At 49.1% G+C, this 23,861-nt stretch overlaps 1 protein-coding gene across 6 annotated transcripts in view; it reads right to left on the bottom strand.

Moving 5' to 3' along the window:
• Positions 1-1,645: 1,645 nt before the first annotated feature.
• The window catches only part of KIF1C (kinesin family member 1C), a 27,375-nt gene continuing 5,159 nt past the window's right edge, over positions 1,646-23,861 (bottom strand). For 5 of the 6 annotated variants that reach the window (XM_037808312.1, XM_037808313.1, XM_037808314.1 and 2 more), the window contains 15 exons: positions 23,542-23,619; positions 23,331-23,396; positions 23,164-23,239; positions 22,627-22,705; positions 22,288-22,433; positions 20,734-20,903; positions 20,486-20,565; positions 20,295-20,370; positions 15,511-15,590; positions 14,540-14,634; positions 8,814-8,897; positions 8,218-8,404; positions 8,007-8,079; positions 6,723-7,340; positions 1,646-2,970 (listed from right to left, as the gene is read on the bottom strand). In XM_037808312.1, coding sequence (XP_037664240.1) covers positions 2,287-2,970; positions 6,723-7,340; positions 8,007-8,079; positions 8,218-8,404; positions 8,814-8,897; positions 14,540-14,634; positions 15,511-15,590; positions 20,295-20,370; positions 20,486-20,565; positions 20,734-20,903; positions 22,288-22,433; positions 22,627-22,705; positions 23,164-23,239; positions 23,331-23,396; positions 23,542-23,619 — 2,592 coding nt within the window. In that variant the 3' untranslated portion in view covers positions 1,646-2,286. The remainder of the gene's footprint in view (positions 2,971-6,722; positions 7,341-8,006; positions 8,080-8,217; positions 8,405-8,813; positions 8,898-14,539; positions 14,635-15,510; positions 15,591-20,294; positions 20,371-20,485; positions 20,566-20,733; positions 20,904-22,287; positions 22,434-22,626; positions 22,706-23,163; positions 23,240-23,330; positions 23,397-23,541; positions 23,620-23,861) is intronic. The other variant, XM_037808315.1, reaches the window with a different exon arrangement.

Here is a 23,861-nt window from a genome sequence, read left to right as displayed (position 1 = left end):
TTTAGATCAATGTTAACTTTCTTGAACTTGATAACTGCACTTAATGTAGTTACATTAGTGAATGTCCTCATTCTTAGGAAATGCACATGGAAGTATTAGAGCATGATGTACACAATCTATTCTCAAATGTCTAGAAAATGGGTCATAGATAGAATGATGTAGCAAATGTGGCAAAATATTAAAAGTAGATAAATCTGGGTATCTGGGTAGGGGTATATTGTAGTTTTCTGCATTGTTCATTTATTCTGCATTGTTCAGTTATTGCAACTGTCCTGTATGTTTGAAATTATTTCAAAAATAAAAAGTTAAAAAAAAACATACACAACTATGATTTGGGCAAGTCATTAATGTATTGAAACCTCAGTCTTCCCATCTTTAAAATGGAGACAAAGTCCTACTTTACAGAGTTATTTTAAGGACTAAATGATATGCCATATGTATGCACACAGCACAAGCAGCACAGATCTTAATGGACATTTCTGAATGGAATCTAAACAAAATCCATCCACATTTTAAAGACTGATTTGGAAGGCTGGAGAGGTGGATAAAAAATGGCAAATAATGCATATTTACATAAGGCAGAAACTTTAGGAAAAAATAATCTGACTGCATTTAAAAATACTGAGCTGTCTTTCTCACCCCAACTCCTGCAGCACTCAGTTTGTACTACTCAGCCTGCCCTGAACTGCAGAGAGCTTTGTACTCTATCATTTTCTTGCTCTCATTTAGTCTCCCCAACTAGATTATAAACTGGTCAAGTAAACACTTGTCACCAAACCATCCATTACATTCTAGATCCTGGGTCACTGTCAACAGGTCCCTGAAGACCTGGCAGCCAAAGGTGACATGAAAAAGGTAGTCAGCATCAGCATGTGGAAACCAACAGCAAACCTAATTGTATCTTTGCCCAGAGCTGTGATTTTGGTTTGGCTGCATTTGGAATAACGTCTACGGTTTTGGCTGCCTGTGCCTCCAGACTGACCTCAGGAAGCTGCAAAGCAGCAGCTCCAATTTTCAAGTGGAACAGGATGAAAACACAGGGATTCCTGAGTTTGGCAATGTGAAGGTGAAGCAGGGATAAAATCTAACCAACAAAATCTTTACGACGTGGCATTGGCAAGAGCTTGTTCCTCCAAGTTGGAACATTAAAGCAAGCAGGGAACATCCTTCTTGAAAAATGTTTTAAGACAAATACAATTCCACTCGGAACACCAATTGTGCCCTGCTGAAAGCCAGGAAACATGCACAGGACCAAACTGATCAGGCAGAGGCAGTGGGCATGACAAACACCGCCACTGTTAGCGCATCCAAGACAGAGAATTCAGGGAAATTGTGGCTACTTGGGAGGCCTGTGAAACAGGTTAGGTGATGGAAGGAAGCAGAAGCCCGCATTCTACCTGTCCCCGGCCCCCCGCACACCTCCCTGTCCTGCCAGGAACAGCCAGTTGAGTGGCAAGGGGCTGGCTCTCCCTCCACCTCCCCTCCCTTCCCTCCCTTTCTCCTCTAACCAGGACACTGAGAGTGCTGTTGGGGCAGAGATGGAGACACTGGGTAAGTGAAAGAAGGAAAAAAGGAGTGCTCTCAGGTTATACACCCTGAAGAGAAGAAACGATCGAAAGTTCAAGAAAACAAGAGAAACCAGCCGTACATTTAAGATTTGTGCACTTTACTGTACGTAATCTTTATCTCCATTAATGCCACAAACAAAAACAATGAGCCACGAGCTCCCTGTTTGCTATCCTTTATTAAAGGGTCCCACACCATCACGGGACTCCAGCCAAACCAGACAGGTCCCCCAAATATAGCAGGAGGCCTGGAAGGGAAGGGGAATGACTTAGGATCCGCCACACCTCCCTGGAAACAGAAACCCACCACAGACAGACAGACAGACAGATAGGGGCAGGGGAGGAGAACTTGCCTCACTCTTGGTTCTCTCCCCCTGGTCCCCACTTGAAAAGGAAGTCAAACACTGGCTACGCAGCACCCCAGCCCCCCACCCCACCCATAGCAGCGTTTGTGGGGGCCTCCCCCCTCTGCAAGGGGTGGCCCCGAGGCAGCTTCCTATCTCTCGTCCTTCACTTTGGTTTGCTCCTGGCAGCTCTGTGCCCTCTTCCCTCCTTCGGCCTCCAGCCCGGTCACCCCACGTCTTCTATCACCTACTCAGACCTTCTCTGTCATCTCCTGGGCCTCCCTGCCCCAGCGTTCCTGGGGAAGCAGCTTCTCAGGCATCTTCTCACCTCCCAACAAGGGGCCCCGGCCAGACCCTCCCTGCCCAGGCAGTGGGAGTCACACAGCCGCCCCACTCTCCTTGAGGTCAGGGGCTGAGCGCTGTCGTCTCATCCGCGGGGGTGTAGTGTATGGGGGGTAGCGGGGCCCGGGGGGTCGTTGGGCTGGGTACGGTTGGGGCTGCTGGGGATAATAGTTGTGCTTTTTGGGCTGGAAGTGCTGGGGTTCGGGCTGTGCAGAACTCCCTCCCCGAGCTCGGCCCCCTCCGTCCAGGGAGTTCCTGCGGGGGCGGTGGGACCGGCGGGGACTTGGGGGCCGGCGGGCAGGGGTGGCTGGAGGGGGAGTGACCTCCTCAGGGGGTTGGGGTGGAGCAGGGACTTCCCCAGCCCCCAGCCCCGGCCAGGATTCCCGGTGCTGGGGGTTGCTCTTGAAGGGGAAGCGCAGCTTACAGTCGTGAGGGGGCACGAAGCGGGCTGGGGGCCTGCGCAGCCCCCCACCCCGGCCCCCAGAGCCCTGCAGTCCCTGCAGCCGCAGCTGCTCCTGCTTAAGCCAGCGAAGGCGGCCACGACGAAAGGCGGGGTCCTCCTCCATCAGCCGCGACACCCGCTCCCAGCTGGACAGGGGCGGCGACGGGGGCCGGGCTGAGGGCGCCTGGTCCCCGGGGGCTGCCTCCTCTACTGCCTCAGACCCCTCGGGGCTGGCCCAGGTGGGCTCGCCAGCTTCTTCGTTCTCATCCTCGTGATCCTGGGAGGGAGAGGGGATGAGAGGAAAGGGAGAGGGTGAGGAGAGCCAAGTCCTGAGGAAGGTTAGAAGGACCTGGAGGGCGCTGGACGTCAAGGGCTCCTGAGAAGGGCTTGAAGGCACAACAGTAGAAAAAGGGTGCATTAGGAGCACAGGCTCAAAAGCCGGATTCATTCCTGGTTCTGCCACTTCCTGGCTGTGGGATCTGGATGCTGGGCTTCCAGACTCTCTGTGCCTCAGTTTCCTCATCTGTAAAATGATATCAATAATGACAATACCTACTGCATAGGGCTGTGGTAAGAGTTAAATGAGTTACAGCACTTGGCATGTAGGAAGTATTTGGTAACTATTTGTTGAATAAATTCTGTGCTAAGCACTGTTCTAAGCCCTGGGAATACAACTATAAACAAAAACAGAAGGAAAAAAAGACCTGCCTTCACAGGGCTTACATTTTAGGGGGGCAAGATAGTTGATAAACAAACAAATTAATAAAAAACATATATAGTATGGTACATATATTATACTTCTATAAAAAGCTAACTGTATATGTGTGTATATACACACACACATATACTATGTCAGATGGAGAAAGAGAACAGGGAAGGAGAATAGGGAAGCCAGGAGAGGGTAGCCACAATGAATAGATGGGAAGGGAAGGGATTCACTGAGAATTTATCATCTCAGCAAAGACGGGAAGGAACTAAAGACGCGAGCTGGGTGAATATCTAGGAGGAAAGCACTCTAGAGAGAAGCAGCAGTAGGTGCAAAGGCCTTGGGGTAGCAGGGTGTCCAGGGAGATCAAGAACAGCAAGAAACCAGGAATGAAGTCAAAGGACTTCATCAAGAAAGTTAAAAGACAACCTACGGAGTGGGAGAAGATATTTGGAAACCACATATCTAGTAATGGTTCAATATCTAGTATATACAAAGAAATCCTACAACTCAACAACAAAAAACAAACAACCCAATTAAAAAATGGATGAAAAACTTGAATAGACATTTGTCTTAAAATATAAATATAAATGGCCAATAAGCAAATGAAAACGTGCTCAATGTCATTAGCCATAATGACAATGCAAATCAAAACCACAACGAGATACCATTTTTTCACACCCATTAGAATGCCTACTATTACAAAAATGAAAAATCAGTGTTGGAGAAGATGTAGAGAAATAAGAACACTTGGTCTTTCTTGGTGGGAGTATAAAATGGTGCAGCAGCTGTTAGAAACAGTTTAGTGGTTCCTCAGAAAGTTAAGTCTAGAATGACCATATGACCCAGCAATCCCACTTCTAAGTATATACCCAAAAGAACTGAGAGCAGGGACTAACAGATCTTTGCACACCAATGTTCAAAGCAGCATTATTCACAATTTCCAAAAGGTGGATGCAACTCAAGTGTCCATAAACTGATGAATGCATAAACAAAATATGACATACACATATGATGGAATATTATTCAGCTGTGAAAAGAAACGAATTGCCAATACATGCTACAACACAAATGAACTTGGAAGACAACATGTTGAGTGAAATAAGCCCGACATAGAAGGACAAATATTACTTCTTCTGCGTAACTCTTCTATAAACCTACAGCTGCTCTAAAAAATAAAGTCTATTAGATGAATGGATAAACAAAATGTGGTATATACATATGATGGAATATTATTCAGCAGTAAGAAGGAATGAAGTCCTGAAGCACACAATATGGACGAACCTTGAGAACATTATGTTAAGTGAAATAAGTCAGACACAAAAGGACTGTATCGTATGATCTCACTGATATGAACTAATTATAACATGTAAACTCATAGACATAAAATAGAATACAGGTTACCAGGATATAGAGTGAGGCTAACAAAGGGAGAGCAGTGGTTTAATATGTGCAGAATATTTAACTAGGTTGAACTTAAACATTTGGAAATGGATAGAGGTGACAGTAACATGTTATTGTGAAAATGACTGACAGTGCTGAATGGTGTGTGAATGTGGTAGAAGGGGGAAGTTTAGAGTCATGTATGTCACCAGAAGGAAAGGTGGACATTAAAACATGGGAATGTATAACACAGTGAATCCTGTGGTGGACAATGTCTGTGATTAATTGTACAAATATTTAAAAAGTTCATGAACTAGAACAAATGTACAGTACTATTACAAGGAGTTAATAATAGAGGGGTCTATGGGGAAAATAGTACCTATTGCAAACTATGGACTATAGTTAACAGTAATATTCTTTCATCAACGGTAAGAAATGTACCATCCCAATACTATGAGTCAATAATAGGTGGAGAATGCAGGGGTGTGAATCCCTCTGGCAACGCAGTAAATGACTCCTGGGCCTGGACCCAGCACTGTGGGATTGAGAAAATCTTCTTGACCAAAAGGGGGAAGAGAGATGAAACAAAATAAGGTTCTAGTGGCTGAGAGATTTCAGCAGGAGTCGAGAGGTCACTCTGGAGGGTATTCTTATGCACTATATAGATATCACCTTTTAGTCTTTGGTGTGTTGGAATAGCTCGAGGGAAATACCTGAAGCTGTCAAACTGCAACCCAGTGACCCTGATTCTTAAAGATGATTGTATAACTATGTAGCTTGCACAATGTGACTGTGTGACTGTGAAAACCTTGTGGCTCGCACTCCCTCTATCCAGTGTATGGACAGATGAGTAGAAAATGGGGACAAAAATTAGAGAAGAATAGGGTAGGATGGAGAGGATGGAAAGTTTTAGGTGTTCTTTTTTGCTTTTATTTTTATTTTAGAATAAGGAATAGTTCAAAAATTGATTCTGGTGATGAATGCACAACTGTACGATGGTGCTGTGAATAACTGATTGTACACTGTGGATGACTGCAGGGTGTGTGAATATATCTCAATAAAACTATTTAAAAAAAAAGTGAACAATGGGGGGAGGAAGGGAATGGGATGTTTTAGATGTTCTTTTTTATTTTAATTTTAATTTCATTTTTTGGAGTAATGAAAACGTTCAAAGACTGCAGTGATGAATGCACAACTATATGATGATACTCTGAACAACTGATTGTATACTTTGGAGGATTGTATGTTATGTGAATACATCTCAATAAAATTGCATAAAAAATAATAGGTAGGGAATGGAGGAGATAAGGGGTATGGAAAGATTTGGGTTTTCTTTTTTATTTTTATTTCTTTTCTGGAATAATGAAAATGTTCTATAATTGATCATGGGGCTGTACGCACAACTATGTGGTGATACTGTAAGCCAGCAACTGCATACTTCGGATGGGTCGTATGGTGGGTGAATGTATCTCAATAAAACTGCATTTAAAAAAATCAATTAATCAACCCCCCCCAAAAAAAAACATAAACCAAAAGATAAAGAATTCCGTAATCTATCTAACTGAAAAACAATTGGAATACCCCAAACATCCACCAACACAAACAACTTATCTAATCTTTTTCTTTAAAAACCCTTGCCTGGACATGCCAAGACGGGACAGGATTTGGATTGTTACCTGAATCTGTGCTCCCCAAACTGCAATTCTAAGACCCCAAATAAATACTTGCATTACCATGCAAAAAAAAAAAAAAAAAAAAAAAAAGAAGAAGAAGAAAGAAAGAAAGAAAAGAAAAGAAAGAGGGGGACAGGGTTGGAACCTGAAGCGGGAGGTTCAGGTTCCGAAAGGGAAGACCGGGAGGAGAGGAGAGGAGAGGAGGGGGCGGGGAGGGAGCCCGGGCAGGGCCTGGGGCGCGCGGGGCCGGCAGCAGGGCCTCCCTACCTGCGCCAGGGGGATGACCCGCTCCATGCGCAGCATGCGGTCCCTCAGGGCCTGCAGCTCGCGGTCCTTGCTGCTGTTCTGCAGCTTCACCTCCTGCAGAATCCCCGTCAGCTTGTCGATGTGCGCCCGGAGGTCCTCCACCTCCGCCCCGCGCGCTCCCTCCTCGCCGCCGCCTCCGCCGCCACCGCCGCCGCCCTCCTCCTCGCCCACCGTGTCCCAGACGTCCCGGGCCACGGCCCTCCAGGCGTCTCCGGGCCCCTCGGGCTTGCCGTAAGTGCGACACAGCTCCCGCATCTTGAGGGCGGCCAGGGCCTCGATCTCGGCCCGCCCATGGCGGAAGTCGGCCAGCGCCACCTCGTAGCAGATCTCCTTCACCGCCTGCATCTTCAGGTCGGCCATGGTGGCCCAGCGCGGGTCCTTGCCCTGCAGCCGCCGCCGCTGGGGGATCTGATAGACCCGGCGGGGCGCCCTGCGCTTGCCGCTGCTGGGCAGGCCACAGCGCTTGACGATGGTCTGGACCGTGGTGGGCGGCAGCTGCTCGCGCAGGGAGGAGATGAGCCGCCAGCTCTCCTCGCAGGAGCGCTTGTCCGAGTCGTCGCCGCTGTCCGAGTCCGCGTACTGGGGCCAGGGAGAGAGAAGAGGGGAAGGGGCTAAGGACAGCCCGGAGCCCAGGAGTCCTGGCCCAGTGTCCTGGGTTCCAGCGCGGCTGCACCCCTTTCTGTGTGCCCTTGGGCAGGCTGCTCAACCAACGCTCCTCTACCATAGAGCGCGGAGGGTAGCATCTGCTGCATAGAAGATTTTGAGGATGCATGCACACAGAGCACTTAAAACTGCGGCTGGCGTGGAGAAAGTCCTCAATAATACCAGCTGTGGATCATGTCTGGGATTTTGTGGATATATACTATTGCTCAGGATGAGGTTAATGATTTAAAAATCATTTAAAGAAAAATCTTAAGCAAACAACAGTGTTCGGATATGGCAAAATCATAATGGTGGCACATCAACTGGAGTTTGGGAAACCCTGGGCAGCTGGGAGGAACTTTAGTTCCCTGCACGCAATGGTTTCCTCCGCAGATCACATTTCGTTCGGAAATTTTTTCTCCTCGACACCACCCCTACCCTTCGTCCCCATCCCCACTTTCCACTCTGGCTTGACCAGGGCAAGCTGCTCATCTGTCCCCCCAGCCCATCTCCAGCCTCTTGGCCACACACTCCTTAAACCCCACTGCTGCCCCAACTGCACCACTCCTCCCACAGCTCCCACTCCCCCGGCCAATCCCTCACCAGTCGCTGCTGCTCCAGCAGCAGATCAGCCTCTTCCTTTTCTTTCCGGTACTGATTCTCCAGATCCTGCAGCCTGGGGTTGGGCAGAGAGGGAGGAAATGCTGTGTGGGGCTCAGGAGCCACCTCCATGGGGCAACTGACACCAGGGGAAGCCAGGGGCTGGGAGGGGCAGCCCTAGAGGTCCCGGGACCTGAGTGCCTTTTCCTCGCACCTCTTCTCCATCTCCAGCTTGATGTCAATGCCCTGCTGCTCCAAGAGTTCCTTCTGGGCAAAGTTCCAGTCAACGGGCTCAGAGGGTGGTCCCGGGGGTGGGGGGACCCCTCGTTCCCGTTCCAGCCGTGCCTGCTCCGGGTGATTGAAGCGGAAAACATGGTTCTTGCCCATCACAATCCTATTCCCTGGAGACGGAAGGAGGGAAACATGGACTGGCTCCCCCACAGCAGCACCCCCACACCCACACCCAAGGCATGCAAGGCCTTAGCCACAGGGCCCAGGGGCTCTGACACCCTCTCTCCCATCATCCCAAGTCTGAGGGAACTCAGAGCTGAAAGCTCCCTGGTTGACCCCAGGAGACATCCCTATCCCTGAAAGCCAGAGGGAACTGGCAGAACTTGACACTCTTTTCCTGTTTCCCAGGGGCAGCAAGAAGACTGAGACCTGGTGCCTTTCTCTTTACTTCCCAGTTCCTTCTTCATATCCCCATGCCATTTCCTGTTTATTTTAGGGTCTTGCCCTGGGATTCACCCAGAAGGCTCTGCCCTGGGTTACCCATGTACAGCCATATCCCAGACTCTGTGGCACTTCTACCTGATTTCAACACCAACGGCTCCGTCACAAGTTTCCCATTGACATACGTCTCGGCTCCTTCACAAGGCTCTAGTGTGACCACCACTGCACAGAGGGAGGGAAGAAAGGGAAAGATTAGACCTTGGGGGAAGGTGGGTCACGGTCACAGTCGCCCACCTTGTATCAACCCCCAAAATATGTACATGCACCAGCAAGTCTAACCCCCAGTACCTGTCGGGGTGCCTTGGCCCCTCTGGTGGCAGGCAGCACAGGAAAGGAAGAGCAGAAGGAGGGTTAGAGCCCCAACTACAACTCCCAGAAGCCTCTGCAGTGACTCCCTACTCACCCTCCACCACCCTCCTCTGTTGCACCTTCAAAAACGAGTGATTCTCAGAAGGCTCCATCCCTCATGTCCAACAGGTCAGCAGACCCTGTCATTTCTGCCTTCTATGTGTCCATTCCTTCCTTTCTGACTAACACTGCCCCTGGCCAAGTCTGGATTCCTCCAGCAGGCTCCTAGCCCATCTATCTTGCTGCATCTTGCGAACTGCCATTGCATTAATTCAGTCCAATCACCACTCAAACATCAGTCTCACAAGACAAGATAAACTCAACCCAAACCAAACAGAAATGGAGGTGCTACTCTGCAAACCATTGATCCTGCCACTTGCTGGGGACACAAAGATGCATGAGACTGCTCCCTGCCCTTGAGGTGTGGTGCCCTGTAACACAGAGGGAACCCTGAATTCCAAAGATCCAGCCTCTGCAACTCTTTAGCTGAAGGACCCTGAGCAAGTCACTTAACTTCTGTGACTTTCTATAAAATGGGACAATGAAATCTTTCTTTACAAAGTTATTGAAAGGCTCAAATAAGTAAACCATAAAACGGTATGCAAAAAGTCTCATTCTTATGTATACTAAAAGTAATAGAGAAATACAGGAACTAAAATTAACTAACACAAGGCAGAATGTGGACTTTCTGAACCACAGGTACTGATGAGGCGATGGGAGAGCAAAGCAAGCAGTGGAGCCCTCAATTTAGAGGCAGACGACTGGGAATGAACAGGTAAGATGGTAACTTCCAGCCGACCCTGAAGGGAGACCTGAGAGAAGAGAGGAAGGGGGTGGGCTGGGCAGAGAGAACACAAGGCCTCACCGTGCATCTGGGATGTCTGGGGAACAGCAACGGAACAAGGTGGCAGAAGGATAGGGTGGAGGTTAGGCTAGCTCCACCCTTACTTCCTTATTTCCCACCATGGCCCCAAATTCATTCATTCATTCCCAAATATACTGAGAACGTACAATGTGCCAGGGACTATTTCAGGCCTTGAAAATACAGTAGACAGAAAAAAAACAAAAATCCCTGCTCTCATGGAGCTTCCCTCTGGCTGGTAAGACAGACAATCAACAAGTCAACAAGCAGATAATCTCAAATCAGAGGGAAAATTGCCAGGTGAGGCAATGACTCTGCCCCAGCCTGGCCAGGACAGGCTTCTCCATGTCTACGGACCCACAACACCCTGGTCTGGGTCGGCCTGGGCCGGACTCAGTCTCAGTGTACAACCCCTGGAGCCTGACATCCTGTGTTCGAATCCAGTTCTGCCATATTTCTAGCTGTGGAGCCTCAGGGCAGATTACCCAACCCCTGAGAACCTCAGTTCCCTCATCTGTGAGCTTGTGGGAAAAAACGAGCAAAGGCACGAAGTCGCCCTCTGTCCACAGCCCCTCCTGTCTGCCTTTGGTCTTAAATCTGCCCTAAGGACAGAGCCCCCTAACTGACAAACCCTTAAAGCCCCAACCTCTGAGGCCCAGAATCACTAGCTGCTTTGACTGTGATTTAATGGCGATTGCCTGTCTCATATTCCCAAATGCGCTGCAAGCTCAAGGGCCCCAGGCTCGCTCTGTGAGTCTTGGATGGCTCCAGTATCTCCCCAAACACACGGCTGGAAGTAACCGCAGAACAGGAATAACTCACTGGGCTTAACTGATTCAACAGTGTTTAGCCCACAATGCCGAAAGCGTTTGCTGCCACTGGGGACGTGAACCACACCAGTTGGTGGGCCTTAATCTGCTGGTCCCAAGCCAAACTGAAACCCCACAGGCATGCTTTGGGCCCCAGCTGGAAGCCACATGAGAGTGTTTTTTCTTCTTTTTAAAACTGTGCTGACACGGGTGTTTATGGGAGCAGTATTCACGATTTGCATGGATGGAGGTGGCCTAAGGGTATATCGACCGATGAATGGAAGGGTGAACTGTGGTGTACACATATGATGGAATATTGAGCAGCTGAAGGAATCAAGTTGTGAAGTATGCAACTAGGTGAATGAACCTTGAGAACAGTATGTTGAGTGAAATAAGCCTCACTAAAATGGACTAACTATAATGTGCAAACTCTGAGAAGTGAATCTGAGAGCACAGGTTATCAGGGGAAAGCTTATTGTAAAAGTTCCTAGATTGTAAGCTCTTACAGCAGTCACATCTATTCCTGAGTTGTAAGGGCTATCTCTAAATTCTGAGATGCTGAGCTCTTTGTTTATAACCCAGTGGTTCCCTGAAGTTTAGGTATCTGTGTGACACCTGAGATTCAGAGCTAGACTTCTGTAGCTATGAAAGTCAGCATTACCCCATACAACAACTGTTAAAAAAAGCTGAAAAAGCGATCAGACTTCAATTAGAAATATGAATGAAGCTGATCTAGTTAGGACTGAGGAAAATCAAACTAAAGGGTAAAAGATGACATCGATTGTTTAAAACTTCAAGTTCTGTGTGAGAACAAAGGAGGAGATGTTTATTTGGTGCAAAATGTATATTTTCTGCAGCACATCATCTAATTTAACTTGTATGGTCAATTTATTCAAACACCATAACTATATGGAACCTTGAACAGGGAGTGAGATCTTGCTGGTTTGTATAGCTTAGTGTGATGTCCCGATATATGCCAGAGTAATTTGGGCAGAGAATAATAAAGTATTTGCAAATCCCCTTGAGGGACTGGGGAAAAATGTAGAAATATTAAACTTCCCCACCTGGGGATTCCTGATATTCTCGCAAACATTGGGGACTACCAATTTAATAGGCCAAGCCCTCAGTCTTGGGGCTTGCCCTTATGAAACTTATTCCTGCAAAGAAGCTAAGCCTACTTATAATTATGCCTAAGAGTCACACACACACACACACACACACACACACACAGAAAACCTCTTTTGTTGCCCAGATGTGACCTCTCTCTCGAAAACAATTCTGCAGGTAAACTCACTGCCCTCTCTCCTACATGAGACATGACTCCCAGAGGTGTAAATCTCCCTACAACAAAGGACATGACTCCTGGGGATGAGCCTGGCCCTGGCATTGTGGGACTGAGAGAGGCTTTTTGGACCAAAAGGGGCAGGAGAAATGAAACAGAATAAAGTTTCAGTGGCTAAGAGATTTCAAATAGAGTTGAGAGGTCATTCTGGAGGTTACTCTTATGTGTTATATAGATATTCCTCTTTAGTTTCTAGCGTATTAGAATAGCTAGGAGGAAATACCTGAATTTGTTGAACTGTAACCCAGTAGGCTTGAGTTCTTGATGATTGTTTAACTATATAGCTTTTATCGTGTGACCATGTGATTGTGAAAACCTTGTGACTGACACTCCCTTTATCCAGTGTGCGGGCAGATGAGTAATAAAATAAAGACAAAAAATATATAAATAATAAGAGGGAATAAGGGATATGGGATGTTTTGGGTGTTCTTTTTAATTTTTCTTTTTCTTTTTTTTAAATAATGAAAATGTTCAAAAATTGACTGTGGTGATGAATGTACAACTATATGATACCGTTAACAATGGATGATTATCTGGTGTGCCGGTTTGAATGTATTGTGTCCCCCAAATGCCATTATCTTTGTGGTCTTGTTGGACAGACGTTTTTGGTGCTGGTTAGATTTGCTTGGAATGTGCCCCACTCAGCTATGGGTAATAATTTTGATGAGATGTTCCCATGGAGGTGTGGCCCCACCCATTCGGGGTGGGCCTTGATCAGTGGAGCCATATAAATGAACTGACTGAGAGAGAAAAAACTCAGTGAGTGCAGCTGGGAGTGATGTTTTCAAGAGGAGCAAGCTTGCTAGAGAGGAACGTCCTGGGAGAAAGCCGTTTTGAGGCCGGAGCTTTGGAGCAGATGCCGGCTGCCTTCCTAGCTAGCAGAGGTTTTCCGGACACCACTGGCCGTCCTCCGGTGAAGGTACCCGATTGCTGGTGTGTTACCTTGGACGCTTTGTGGCCTTAAGACTGTAACTGTGTAGCAAAATAAACCCCCATTTTATAAAAGCCTATCCATCTCTGGTGTTTTGCATTCTGCAGCATTAGCAAACTAGGACATCTGGTATGAAATATAACTCAATAAAATGTCAATAAAATTGCATTATTAAAAAAAAAAAAACTGTGCTGACCATGCATGGCCTGTTGCCTTGGCCCCTTAAAGGTGTGAGACTAGCACTCCTTGATTTCTGAGGCAGGCAGGGTCTATATTGATGGAGAACCCAGTGCATATCTTGTCTGTGCTGGTTTGGATGTACTGTGTCCCCCAAAGCACCATGTTCTTTGGTGCAATCTTGTGGGGGCAGATGTATTAGTGTTGATTAGGTTGGAATCTTTGAATTAGGTTGTTTCCATGGAGATGTGACCCACCAACTGTGGGCAAAACCTTTGATTAGATTATTTCCATGGAGGCATGGCCCTGCCCATTCAGCTTCGATCTTGGTTAGTTTATTAGAGCCCTATAAGAGCTCAGACAGAGGGAGCTCAGTGCTGGCCTAGCTCAGAGATGCTTGGAGTATGGACCCCTGATGTTGGCTGATGCTTAGACATTTTGGAGCATGCCATTTTGAAATGCAACTTGGGAGCAAACAGATGCCAGCCACATGCTTTCCAAGCTAACAGAGGGTTTCTAGACGCCAATGGCCTTTCTCCAGTGAAGGTATACTCAAGTTTATGCCTTGTTATGATATTTTTACGGCCTTAGGACTCTAACTTTGTAACCAAATAAACCCCTTTTATAAAAGCCAATCCATTTCTGGTATTTCGCAAAACCGCAGCATTAGCAAACCGGAAAAGTGCCTTATCTCCCTGCCCTCCCACTGCAACTTTATTCATAGAGCTTGATGATTTCACTTGGGCCTAAATGGACCCAAGTCATTCAATTTTTTAAAGTAACTGAACCAGAACAAAATAATGACTTCAAAATATGCCCTGCACCACACGAGTGTTGTTTTGTTGGTGTGTCCAACAAGCTACTACCCTCACCCTGAAGGCTAGTGATTTCTAAAGGCTTCTGCTGCTCTGGCCATATAAGATCTAAAGGTCTCAGAAAGATTTGGAACTGTTTCCAAATACATGGACTGTTTAACTCCCTGAAAACCTTTGCAGTCACAACTGGATGGATGCAGGTTTTCCAGAGATAAATTCCAATATCTCACTGAAAGCAATACAGGTTTTCATAAAAAATGACCAGGGTGCTATTTTAGGCTAAAGAAACAACAGAGGAGGGCAGGCTCTCCTCCTGCACCAAACTCTCACCCCCTGTGTGCCACAGGGTTCTGCCTCTGCCTCAGCGACCCTCGCCACTCCCTGGCCATGGCAGTAGTCACCTCTTTATCTGGCCGTATCCCTACTGACCAACCAGGCCTCTGTATTCAGTGCTGTGGGGTGATCATGGGACCTGACTCTCTCCTTGTCTGGCCACCCCACTTGCCCTTTCCGCCATTACCTTCTCCGTCCGGCTGAGGGATGCTCCGGAACAGGCAGTGCTGCTCCCGGATAAACTGCCCAGTCAGCTTGATGTCTACGTCTACCTGGCCGACCCTAGGAAAGCAAAGGCCAATGTTTTCTGAGCATGTGCCTAGGCACTTGCCGAGCCCCTTATGAACAGGCATTCATCCGACCCAATGAGCCAAGTGTAATTACTCTTATTTCACAGATGAGGACACTGAGGCTCAGAGAGGTAAGCAACTTGCTCAAGGTCACACAGCCAGGCAGTGGTGAAGCCAGGATTTAAGCCCAGGTCTGCTGACTCCAAAACCCATGATCTTGGGACACCATGTTACAAAGCAAAGGGGAAATAAATGTTCAGACACTCCTGGGGTAAGATAGGCTTTCCAACCACCCTCAGGGCTAATCACCCCGAGGGCTCACTCCCTACACCCAGAAATCACCGAGGACAGCCACAAACACCACAGAAGGTGACCTAAGAGGCACTAAGTCCCACAGCTTTGTCGGCATCAGCCAGTGAAGCCCTCTGCCCTCAGCTGCTGAGCCTACCGTGGGGCTGGAGGCCATGTTCCCCTTCTCTCTCCCTCCTGGAAAGTTCCCACCAAGGAATGCCCAAGGCAATGCTGTCCAGGGCTAGCAATGAGGTAGTCTACATTTTCCACCAACTCTTCTGCTCCAGTAAATCAGGAGCTAACCCCACAAGTGCCAGATCAATTTGGTCCCAGGAGGCGTCTCACCCTAACCAAATTGGTGGGTGGAAGCAGGATGGCCGCTGAGCAGGCAGGCTGGACAACTCTCAAAAAGCCCAAGAGCAGACAGGGCTGGGGAGCAGGGGAAGGGGGCAGCTTTCCAGAGATCCGTGGTGCCTCCAGGGAGGTCACCAGGAAAGGGAATCACTATTGTGGCCATCCCTTTGCAACCACACCCTGAAAGGAGAGGCTGGCCCACAGGCCACTGAGTAAATGCTACCTGGTGACGCCATCCTTGATGTGGTAGAGCAGACATTCAGACATCAGGGGGTCCTCGTTCAGGTTCACCAGGTGGGGAGTCTGGTGGGGGAAGACGAGGGTAGTCAGGGGAGGGAGCACAAGAGCTGCCCAGGGGTGCCACAAAGAGGGGGTCAGGGGAAGGAGCATCCAGGGACAGTGCTGCCTGCTGCCCCTCCCCTCGCTCTTGGAGAACTCTCCTGCCCTTATTAGCTGCACCATCCCCTCGCCCGGAGGAATCTGAGGAGGAACCTGAGGAGTCTTTGGTCCCCACCTCTCAGCTGCTCCTACTTCCTTTGCCAAAGAATCACCCTGGCCCAAACCACCCTCTCTGTACACGCAACAGGGCTGACAGAATTCACCCCCTCCCGAGGCCCCTTTTCTGGGAGAGACCCCTTGACCCACCAGTCTTCCTGACTGGAAATCTCAGAATCCAGATGCCCTCTCCTTTCCTGACATTCCCTCTGTCCCAGAGTCCTATCATTTCTTCCCTCAAAATACATCTTGCAACACCTGGAGCATGAGAGGATGTTGGCTTAGGAGATGCATTTTCCATCTTTTGTTACAGCTTACATTTCTTCTGAGTGGGTATAACTTTTATAATAGTAATTTAAAAATTAAAAAGTGTCATTTCAGTTTAAAAGCAAACAACCAGCCTGTCCTTGCACCTGACACCCTGGCTCTCCCGGGCCCCCACCCTCCCCAGGCCAGCTGTACCTGGTGCTGGTTCACCGCAGCCGCCGCCCAGTGCTGTCCCTGCCCAAATCCTCCCCTCACACCGGGCTGACCACCCTGCTGCTCCACGCTGAAAACTCAGCTTATTTCCTTCCCTCAAAGCGCCCTTCCCTGAGTTCTGTGTTTCTCTTAATGATAGTCCTGCTGTCCTCCGGCAGGTAACTTCATACAAGTCTTGTTCCTGCCACCAGCTGCCAAGTCCGGTGAAGTCTCCCTCCGCACTGGCTGATGCCTCAGCCCACATCGGGCCGCCCCCTCCGCAGCACCCCAGCTCAGGCCTGCCTGACTTCCCGCCACTCCATGGGTCTCCCAGATTCCTGCTCACACCATACCACACCGTCTCACTGCTTCTCCCTCAGACTTCTCCAGGGGCCACTGCAGGTCTCCCTGACTTGGGCCCTGCTTTTCACCCTGGCATCGCTGGGCCTCCATGTCAGGGCCCTGGCCCACCTATCCAAGCCCCGTTCCCAGGCCCCCTGCTCCTCCTCTGTGCTCCCGCCCAGTAGATGGCTCAGCGCTTACTCCAGAAGCTTCCTGCATCCCCGACAGGACGCGTGAGCTGATCATGTGTTCCCTCTGCCCGGAACAGCTTCCCTCCCCGCCCCACCCCCATCCCCACCTGTCCAAATCACTCACTGCCTTCGTGTCCCTCTCGGTCTATCTCAGATGGCACTTCCTCCATGCTTTCCTAAGCCTTCCAATGAACAGGATCCCCTGCCTCTTCTTGACAAGGATTTACTGTGAGCTTCTACATGCAAGACCTGGGGCAGATGAGACAAACCCCGATGCTGCTGTCCTGTCAGTAAGGAAATCAGTCAACTCAGGAGGTAAGACTTGGCGTGGAAACACTGTTACAGGTGAGAAACTGACACCTCAGAGCTTCTGCTCTATTCTCTCCCTTGCTTGGTCCATTCACTCATTCATTTGTTCCCAGAGAGCTGAGGGCCAGCGTACTCTGGGAGGGCCTCACATGTGAAGACAAAGTGAAGAACCATGGGAGCCCAGGGTGAATCGGGGGGACTTCACAGAAGAGGCAGCGCTGAGCTGGTCTCTGAGAATAAGAAGAACATGGACAAGCAGAAGGAAGAGCAATCCAGATGAAAGGAAGAGTTCACACAAAGGCACTGCAGCAGCAAAGCACACAGGTGGAGGGAAAACAGCCAGTAGCTGAGGCCCCTATTTCTTTAGGGCCCCACCCTGAACAGCGAGGCCAAGGCTGTGCCCATGGTAGATGGGGCCTGCATCAGGCAGGTGCCCCTCTACCAGGCACCCCAACAATCACTGCTGCAATGTATCTTCTCCCAAGGGACACTCACGTCCCCTGCCCATCCTGCAGTCTCAGGCCTGCTCTGGGAACAGCAAACACCAATGGGCTCTGGCAGCAGAAAGGGATCTATCCCTGGGGAGAAGGGACATGATTTAGGGCAGTACGTTTCAATCTTTGTTCAGCCCTGGGACTCTTTGTTCAAATGAAACCTTACCTAGAAGCCCAATGCGGATGGCAGATAAGCAGGAGCCGCCGAGGGCAAGGCTGGGGTGGGGGAAGGAAGCTCCTGAGCCAGGTTTGGAAATCACTGATCTAAGGAGCCCTTAGACATGGTGGTGGAGTCCAAGCTCGAGGAGGCTCTCCCTAAGGGTCTTTGCTGGTTCCAAGATAAACTGTAGCTTTTCCCCTAGAACCATTCCTGGGTGGGCATCATCCCCACCAAACCTGCTTCCCCTGGACACATAACACTTTTCCTTTCTGAAATGCACAAGCCTTTTAAAAATACGAGAATTATGCTCATCCTCAACCCTCTTAGGAAAATGCAAAAATTAACCTAAAACACCTTTTTTTCAACAATCACATCAACAAAGATAAAAATCTGATAACACAGGATGTTGAAGAGCGTAAGGGAAAAAGGGCTCTCTTGTGCACAGCTCTTGGGAGTATAAATTGGGATGTTTGTAACACTGGACAGCACTTTGGCAAAAGATATCAAAATTTTAAATGGCTACCATACGGTCCAAAACCTCCACTTTTAGGAATTTGTTTGACAGAAAATGGACCTATTTATAAGAGTATACACTGTAGCACTGTTTGTATTAGCAAAGAACTAGAATTAGAAACAACTAAACATCCATTGGTAGGAAGTTGGTTAAATAAGTTATCCTCCATATAGAAAATGGAATATTCTGACACTGGGTGGGGGGGAGGTGGAGGACAACACTAGTTGTTTTACTGTTGATAATACAGTTATGAAAAAAAAAAAGTGTACAGTATACAGCATGCCACCACTACCAGCAAAAAGGGATGCTATCCATGTGTGTACACACATGTATGTAACACACGCCTGTACATGAATGGACTCTCTAGAACACCACATCAGGAACTGAAAGCAGAGGTTGCCTCTGGGAGAAGCACTTGGGGGTGGGAAGGAAAGGGACTTACTTGTCACGGTACACATCTTTTAGTACTATCTGAATGTTCTTTATTGTGTGCACTACCATAAAAAAAGAGTATCAAAAACAAAACAAAACCTCCATCTCTTTGGTCACAGGCTTCAACAGGTGGCCTCTCCTACGCAGTGTCAAGCCCTCCAGGGAAGAAACAGCCAACCCATCAGTGTCCCCATGCCTTTTGGCCTTTTCTTCAATCCTGCAACTTGGTGGAAGTGCTCTGGTTTCTGGGTGTCCCCAGGTGGCTAGAAGTGACATCAAGAGCCATGTGCAGCCCCATCCTCAAATCTGGTTGGGTTCTAGGAAAGTTTAGCCCTGGGTCCCCCAGCCTTGGAACAGGCCCTTCACACCCGCCCCACTGCCCTCAACCATCTACCCACAGCATCTTCCACCAGGCAGGCAAACCCCTCTCCCTTTTTTCAGATCCCTGTTCGATGATCCCTGCTTTTGCTGTCTCCCAGGAGGACCAGGGCTTACCAAATAGGGAGGGGCCTCTTCCCAGTAACCCACCTCCCCCAGGCAGCCCCCAGTGACACAGGCACAGCGTAACAGACCTAGGGCCTGAGCCTAATCTGCTTTATGCCATGGACCAGTAGGCTTGGCTGGTGCTTCGGTAGGAATGGAAGTTCTGCTCTGCTCAAACTGGCCCCTCCAGGGTCCCTTCATCACTTTGCACCAGGACAGCCAGCATCCTTCTGATTGGTCAGTCCCTGTGCAGGCTGGTTGTTAAATATTTTGAAGATCATTCCTGCCTCCGACTGAACCTGATCACTCCTACCCTGCTTCCTTTCTCTCAGCACAGATTTACTGAGCACCTACCACATGGAAGGCACTTGGCAGGCACTGGCGTGCCCCAAGCGGCCCAAGGATTGCCCGGGCACCCCGCAACTGCTTAGCCTGCTGTTTTTTTTGCTCTTCTCTATCTCCTGAAACCCATGCATCCCTCAGGCTCCAATTCCAAACCACCTTCTCCAGGAAACCAGTGTACATATCTCTCTAGGCCACGTGACTGCTTCCTTCCATCTTTAGACTCCTTGCTACATTTATAACTCCCATCTTACATTTTAGTGCTTACTCTTCCTGTATTCCCCTTACAGACTTGCCTTCTCCAGTTATCTTTTTTTAAAATGTATTTTTACTTACTTTTTTAAAGTAGGTAATAGATGCACAGGTACAAAATTCAAATCATACAGAGGAGCAGACAGTGAATATCTCTTTCCCAACCACCCTCCAATTGCCCAGTTCCTCTCCTTCTCCCGAGGTAACCACTGTAACCAACTTCATATGAATCCTTCCAGAGATACATTCTATGCATGAAGTAATATACACATGAGTGTGTTCATGTTTGTAAATACCTAGATTCTAAGCAGCTCTTGAAATCCCCCTAACCGCAGGGATCCCGTCATCCTTCCTGTCCCCTAGAATCCCGGCCACAGGCATTCGACTCTGGCTGACTGTCAGATGGACTGAGATCGCTGGGGAGGGGACAGAGATGATGCAGGGACAATTCAGAGGTCACCACCCTACAACCCCCAACCCTCTTCTCTTAGCATCCAGAGCTCTGCAGATCTCCTCACCTGATCCCTCACTCACCTTCTTCGGAGAGAAGACGCCCACGGTTCCCCCATCCTCCCGGACGGCCACCCCCATCTCGGCCAGCAATGCTTCTCTGTGGGCAAAAGACAGGCAAATGTTGGTCTTATCATCACAACCCACACCCTCCTCCCCCTTCAGGGCTGACCTGCCCTTGCAGGGTGCCAGCTGACAGCCCCAACCCGTCACACCTCTCCATCCTCAGGGCTTCTGTCTTGCGTAGCTTCTCCTCCCAGGTCTCATTCAGCTCAGCTATAATCTTCTCTGTCTCCTGGGGGCACAAGGACAGACAGGGATCAGGGCTGACTAGGAAAAGCATCTACTCGGGGGGCCACACTATTTCTGGGATTCCTGCTTCATCTTAAACTCCCAGCTTTGGAGAACTTCACTCTCAGCAGCCCTCCACACGTCCACCCCCTTGCCAGCTCTAGCTTCCCACCTGCAGTCTCTCCATGGCCTCCTCAGGCCCAATGTGGGGCTCAGAGTTGGGGGAGAATGATGGTTCCAGTTCCCCATTGTGTGCGGGGGGAGATGAGGGTGAAGCTGGGGCAGGGGTAGCTGATATAGCTGGCAGAGTACCTCCAAGGCTCCCCTCTTCCACCTTCAGGCCTGGGAGGGAGAAAAAGAAAAGATGGAGCTGATCAGAGACACAGAGCAGGAGCTTCACAGAGGATGAGTCTATACAGGATCTCAGAAGACATCTGGTCAACCTCCTACCGGGCAGGAAACCCTCCTACTTGCAGCCTTGCCAATAAGCAACAGTCTACTTGTGTACCTCCAGAGTTGGAGCACTCACCATTGAATGAGGCAGCCGGTTCCTTCCATTTTTAGATGATTCTCACTGTCAGAAAGCTGTTAGCTATGTTAAGGTTATGTGCCCACTGTTTCTAGTTCTGCCCCCTAGGCTTAAAAGAGGCTACACTGCTTTTTCTTCTGCATGACAATCCCTCAGATGTTGGAAGACAGCCATCAGATCTACCTTATCCTTCTCTTCCCAAGAACTGACACCCTCATTCCCCCACTGTCCCAAGCACATGGTTTCAATCCCCTCAGCACCCCACCTGCCCTCAATGGGATGGACCCCAAGACTGAATGCAGAGTCCCTATTTGACCTGGTCAACATGGATGATATACCTTCAATACGGCAGCTACTCTGTATTAGCGAGGCTGAGCATCACATTTTAGAAACCATTCCATTGTTAAGCTAATGGGCACCTAATGTTTTTATGAGAACACCTGCCAAAAAGGGTGCTCTACCAACCTAGACTTTTATTTTTTAACCCTCAAGATAAAAGTTTATGTGACAAATGCACATTTATAATTTTGTATATAAAGTATATGTTTGGAAGAGTTAAGTCTATTGGAACAAGAATTAGAATTTGAATTCTAATTGTTTAAATACATATTACCTCAATTAATTATACCCTAGCCATTTTTTGCAAACTGAAACTCTTCTGGAAAATTAAAAGGGGAAAATAACAAAGCTTGGTTTCTCTCAGGTTCTTATTATCGACTACTTGTTTGTCTCTAAACAGCACTCTTTCTTTATTTATTCATAAGCCTCAAGTTAACAAGGATAGGCCCATGCAAAAGATTTCTTATGGATACAGCCAGAATCTTGGAAATCTCAAATTAAATAAAACAGAATAAGATGAAAAAACAAAAACAAAAATAAAAATAAAAAACAACCTCTAACCTACCAGCCTATTCCTAATGATTTATTTTTTGAAGCACAAATGCAAGACTTGTCTTTCTCCTGCTCTGTCATTTCGTTAGTTTCAGGAGCCTGTCAAGGTCCCTCTGAGTCCTGACTCTCCTTCGGAGAATCAGTCCTCCCAGGTTACTACCATCTAGAGGTATATGTCTCCTCTCAATACCCACAGCCATGTCACTGCAGGGCTTTGTGGTGGGTCATCCCTCCCTGGCCCCAGAACTAGGCAAGGCAAGTCCGGAGGGATGGGGCAGGCCAGGACACATCCCTGATGCCCCTTACCTCCCAGGGCAGAGGTCGAGAGCCCCTGAGCCATGAGCAGTTCCCGCAGCCGGGCCACCTCCTCCTGCAGCTCCCGGATCAGCCGGGCATTGGGGTCCTCGTTGATGACAGCGTTGCAGCGGATCTGCTTGGTGCGGTCGGCATACCTGGGGCGAGGAGGGAGGGCCAGAACCAGTGAGGCCCAGGCACAGGGACGCCCTGGTCTGCTGCCTGTCTCCCTCTCTCCCTTCCAGGCCTCGAGACATTGTCGCACGGGCAGGGCCCCGCTGGGTGTTCAGCCTCTGGGCTCCTGGCATGTTTTTGTGTGCTGCCCCTCCCTGCCAGAGCGCGAAGCCCCACCTGAGGGTGCTGAGCGTCTCCTCATAATTGATGTCAGCGGGGCTCAGGGCTGCAATCATCGCCGTGTGTGAGTTCCCACCTACGAACGGAGAGGAGGGAAAAGATTCAGCAGGGCTGGGTCCTACGGAAAACCAGACTGGACCATGGGGTCAAGAGGGTATTAATGCACAGGCAGGGGTCAGACAGGGTCACTGTGTGAGGCAGGGTGAAGCCAGGACTCATGGAGCTAAACCTGGTGGTCAGCACGAGAGGGGTGAGGTCTGGGAGACATCAGAGATGTGTGGTACAATCTCAGATCGGTGGGAGGAGGAGGAAGTCAGGAGTGGAAGTGGTGTCAGAGAGGGGTCAGTGGGCCAGGTCAGTGAGGTCTTTGACTTGGCAGAGAGCGAGTGGCCTTGATCTCTATATCAGGAAGTCTTCAAAGGACAGTCCCTGGGTCAGTGGGGGAGTCAATGGGGCAACAGTGGGATTTGTCAGACGGCTCAAAAGGGGTTAGTAGGATGGTGGCAGGGTCGGCAAAGAGGAGAAGCCCCTCACCCAAATTCTCTTTGAGCAGCCAGGTGAGCACAGAGTCCCTGTAAGGGATAAAATCCGACTTCCGCTTCTTTGATTGCTAGGGGATGGAAGGGGGAAGGGGTCAGGACGGGCCACCCTCTTTGTCCCCTCTCCCGGAGCCCCTTCCCCTCCCAGCCCACAGGCCTCACCATGTCTGCCAGAGCAGAGATCACCTTCCCCAGCGTCGTCAGGGACTTATTGATGTTGGCGCCTTCCTGGAAAGGGAGAAGGAACTAAAGGAATGAGAGCTGCCTCTCCCAGTAGACCCACTTGCCGTTCCTCCTCTCCCCAAAAAGAGGCCCAGGTTACAGTTAGAGACCTCCCCGCACAGCCCCTACCCGTCCCTCCGCAGCCCCTCACCTTCAGGCGCATGCCCCGGGCCCCGGAGGAGTCGGCCCGCTCACTCCCAGCGAGGTCCACCAAACTAATCTTACTAACCTGGGGGTCAGAGGAAAGAGGAGGAGGTGACTGGGCTCAGCAGGGGATGGGGAAATCAGGGGAATCCCTACCCAGCAGAGATTTGGGTAACTAGCAAAGAGAAATGCCAGGAGGGGGCGAGGGAAAGCAGCAGGAGAAGGTGGAGCATATCACAAAAGAACAAGGCATTGGTTGCTCATTCATTTGTCCCTTTATTCATTTACAAGCATTTCCGTGCCCACTGTGTGCCAAGACAGGGGACA

This window comes from Choloepus didactylus, chromosome 18 (assembly GCF_015220235.1).
Source record: "Choloepus didactylus isolate mChoDid1 chromosome 18, mChoDid1.pri, whole genome shotgun sequence".
Lineage (NCBI taxonomy): Eukaryota > Metazoa > Chordata > Mammalia > Pilosa > Megalonychidae > Choloepus > Choloepus didactylus.
Note: the sequence above shows the minus strand (reverse complement) of the source record. Positions and strands in the feature narration are given on the sequence as shown.